A 4,067-nucleotide genomic window follows, 5' to 3' on the forward strand; every position below is an offset into this window, starting at 1 on the left:
AATATATATATGTCATTTTGAAAATTATTTTAGTGTTTATTTATAGTATTTATCATGATTTTTATACTTATATTTTATTATTACTATTATTATTCTGTAAATTTATATGTATATTTTGGAAAATATTTTATATATACACATTTTTACAAAAAAACTTAACCACGCATGAACGATCATATATACCTCTATACATTATACAATATTCTACCATACGTCGTCTAACGTATATAGCGTATTTTAAGAACATTGCCTGAACATCTTACATTTAGGCTTCCAAACTACCACCTAGACCGGTTTTTTTTAACATCTAACTTTATTGATGTAATATGTATTTTACAAACAGTCATATAACCATCTAGGTATTACATCAAAAATTTATGATAATGGAATCATTTTTGTAGCAAAATGGGAAAGTTTATCAGCCGGTCGATTAGCTTCTCAAGTAAAATGTCCCAACGATGAATATGGTAGCTGTGTCATCCAATGACGTATGTCAACCAGTAATGGGCCGAGCTTGTGATGATCATGTTGCTTGTTGATCAAGTTTGTTAGTTCCAGGTTGTCTCCTTCAAACCATACATATCTATAGCCTTGTTCCCATATCACTTGTAGTGCGTTAAGAAATCCTAGTGCCTCAGCTTGAAGAGCAGAATATGATTGTTGCAGTTTCGCACATCCAGATCGTATTACGTTTCCGTAACTGTCTCTTATTATCCATCCCGTGCCTGTATATGGTCTTCCTCGGACATATCCGCTATCAAAATTACATTTTAACCAACCTTCAGGTGGAGGATTCCATTGTTGAGTTGGTGATCTTCTTGTAGGAGGATTATGGATGTGATTCATAGCTTGGTTGCTATCTGGTTGTAGTCTTGTGTTTTCAACCCATTCCTTGATTTCTTGTTCTCCTTTATGCGCTTCTGTGGCCGGATGGCGATTTATTTGTCGGAAGATGAAGTCATTGCGTGATTTCCAAATACGCCACATCAGATAGAAGGGAAGATGGCGCACAATGAAAGATGATTGTTGTTGTTGTTGGAGATTGATCAACATTCGGATGTTGTCCTATAGATTTTCAGTAAATATCAGAGTCCTTCTCATCGTAGCAAAGATACACTGCCAAACTGCTTCTGCAAACTGACAAGTAAAAAGCAAATGATTAATAGTTTCATCACCATAACAGCAACGTTGGCAAACCGGATCCGCTTGAATATTTCTTGTCCTGAGTTGTATTGTTGTTTCTAAGGCTCCAGACAAACATCTCCACAAGAAGTGTTGTATTTTCGGAGTAATAGGTAGTTTCCATATGTCTTTCTTGAGGTCTACAGCACCGGGGGTGGTTGAATCATGGCATTATCTTGTATTTCAGAGTGAGTAGCAACCCAATATCATGACCGAACTGTGTAATGACGATGATAAGTATAGGCCCAGTCATAAGTGTCGTCTTCTGCATGTTTCGAGAGATACAATTGTTTTGCAAGTTGTTGATCTTCAGGGTTTAGAACTCCTTCAAAGATAACTGGATCCCATTCTCTCTTATTCTCTTTCCATAGATCTGATACCATCATGTCTCTATCAAGGATTGGTCCATTGGCAGGTTTTGGTGGAAGGGTGGGAAGCCAAGGATCTTCCCATACTCGAGTTGTATTCCCATTACCAATTCTAATCTGTAATCCTTGTTGCAGTAGTTTTTTTCCTTCTTGAACTGATTTCCAGCCATAGGACGCAGTAGGTCCTGTTTGCGTCTGTAAAAAAGGTGTATCCGAATAATACAAACCTTTGTAGAGACGAGCCAAAAGACTGTAGGGATTCTTGAGAAGTCGTGCAGCCTGTTTTGCCAATAATGCTTTATTGAAGGCTTGAAGATCTTTAAAACCTAGCCCTCCTTCCTTTTTTGGAAGAGTCATTCTTTTCCAAGCAATCCATGGGATCTTTCTTTGTCCATTATCCTGTCCCCACCAAAAGTTTGAGACTACACTGGTGATTTCATTGCAGATGGTGATTGGTAAGAGAAAGCAGTTCATTGAAAACACTGGGAGAGCCATAGCTATTGTTTTAATAACAATTTCTTTTCCTGCTGCAGAAAAATGTTTGTAGTTCCAGCCCTCTGTTCTTTCTTTTACTCGTTGCACAATATACTCAAACAGTTCTACCTTTTTACGTCCAAACTTCTCTGGGAGTCCCAAATATTTCCCTCCACCACCAACTCTCTCAATTCCCAAAATCTGATGAATTCTTTGTCTTCTTGAATCTGGAGTATTAAATCCAAAAATCACTGATGATTTTGCATAGTTTATTTGTTGCCCAGAAGCTTCCTCGTACCTCTTGAAGATTGATGCTATATGCTCACATTCTTGATTAGATGATCGACAGAAAAATAGAGAATCATCTGCAAAGAGAAGGTGGGATATAGACGGACAATCTCTTGCTAACCGTATGCCATGAATCTGTCTATCTCTTTCTGCTTTTTGCATCATATTACTCAGACTTCTGCACAAGGAGAAAAAGATATGGGGAAAGTGGGTCACCTTGGCGTATTCCTCTACTTGGTTTTATCTTCCCATAAGGCAAACCATTGATTAATACTTCATAAGAAACTGATGTTACGCACTCCATTATCCATTTAACACATCGTGGTGCAAATCCCATCTGTGTCATGACTGCTTCTAAGAAATTCCATTCAACACGGTCGTAGGCTTTACTGATGTCTGTTTTGATAGCTACATATCCTGTCTGGAAGTCACGTCTGGATTTAAGAGAATGTAGAAGCTCGTGTGCCACCAGTATATTGTCCGATATACTACGTCCAGGAACAAATGCTGCCTATGATTCTTAGATAACCATGTCAAGGCATCGTTTTAGTCGCATAACCATTACCTTTGAAATGATCTTGTAACTGACTGTACAAAGGCTTATCTGACGATAATCAGACAGTAGTTTTGAGTCAATGATCTTCGGGGTTAGACAGAGTTGAGTCTGGTTAATTCGATGATCCATTTCATCAGACTCAAAAAAAATGACGTATCATTGAGCAAACATCATCACCGATCAATTCCCAGAATTGCTGATAAAAAGCTGCAGTGAAACCATCAGACCCGGGAGCTCTATCCGCCCCTATTGAAAAAACTGCATCTTTAATTTCTTGATCTTTAACTAGTAGTTGGAGTTCTCTATTCATTTCAGCTGTTACTCGGGGGCTCAATGTCATAGATTATATCATCCATATTGGTGTGTTGAGTCGTAGTGAAAAGCTTCGTGAAGTAGGATTCGGCGACTTTCCCTATAGCATCATCTCTGAAGTGCTCTAAACCTTGCTCATCTAGAATGGATTTAAGACGGTTGTGAGCTTTTCGCATCTTTGTGGTGGCATAAAAGAAGTTTGTGTTACGATCTCCCAGGTTCATCCATTGATTTCTACTCTTTAACTTCCAATATTGTTCTTCTTTGTTGTACGCCTTAGTTAGCTCAGACCTTAGGTTTGTGACTTCTGATAAAGTTGTTGAATTGCTTCACTGCTGCGTCCAGTTGAAGCTTTAAGATCTGAATTTTTTCTCCTGAATTTGTCTTTGATCTTCTTTTCAACTTGGCTAACTCTTTTCTGCAACACTGGAGTTTGTCGTGAATTCCTCTATAAGTATTAGGTTGACCTGTTGACCATCCTTTTTTAACAGCTCTGACAAAATCCTCTGAATCAACATCAACTGAACAATAATAATGACCTGATAGAATAAACAAAAAATGAATTGCTCTGAGGCGATTCGTAAGGCGATTAAGCGGTTATTTTCTTGTCATCTTCCGATGAAGATTCAGACAGTTACTTGCGCCAGAGTGGGTCAGTTTCTTCTACCCCACGATCGAGCGGTTTCTTCCGGCAAAGGCGTGGAGACTTTGCACGATGTAGCAGTTGAACATAGATGGAGTGCTATCTATTTAAGTGTTCGATTTGGGTATTTGTCAGACAAAAATCTTTCACTGAATCTTCCCAACTACTATACTACTCTCTTCAACATCAAACGATTTCCAATGGGTGATAACATTCACCGTGCCGTCCAGAACATCGATCTCGG

At 38.5% G+C, this 4,067-nt stretch overlaps 1 protein-coding gene across 1 annotated transcript; it reads right to left on the reverse strand.

The window, feature by feature from the left end:
- On the reverse strand, positions 439 to 987 carry LOC109128042. The gene has a single exon (XM_019233717.1). It carries the CDS (start codon positions 985 to 987, stop codon positions 439 to 441), a length of 549 nt encoding a protein of 182 aa, XP_019089262.1.

The sequence above is a fragment of the Camelina sativa genome, chromosome 12 (assembly GCF_000633955.1).
Source record: "Camelina sativa cultivar DH55 chromosome 12, Cs, whole genome shotgun sequence".
In the NCBI taxonomy this organism is placed as follows: domain Eukaryota; kingdom Viridiplantae; phylum Streptophyta; class Magnoliopsida; order Brassicales; family Brassicaceae; genus Camelina; species Camelina sativa.

Coding starts and splice junctions, on each gene's coding strand:
- LOC109128042 (XM_019233717.1), bottom strand. CDS start 987: ATGTGGCGTATTTGGAAATCACGCAATGACTTCATCTTCCGACAAATA.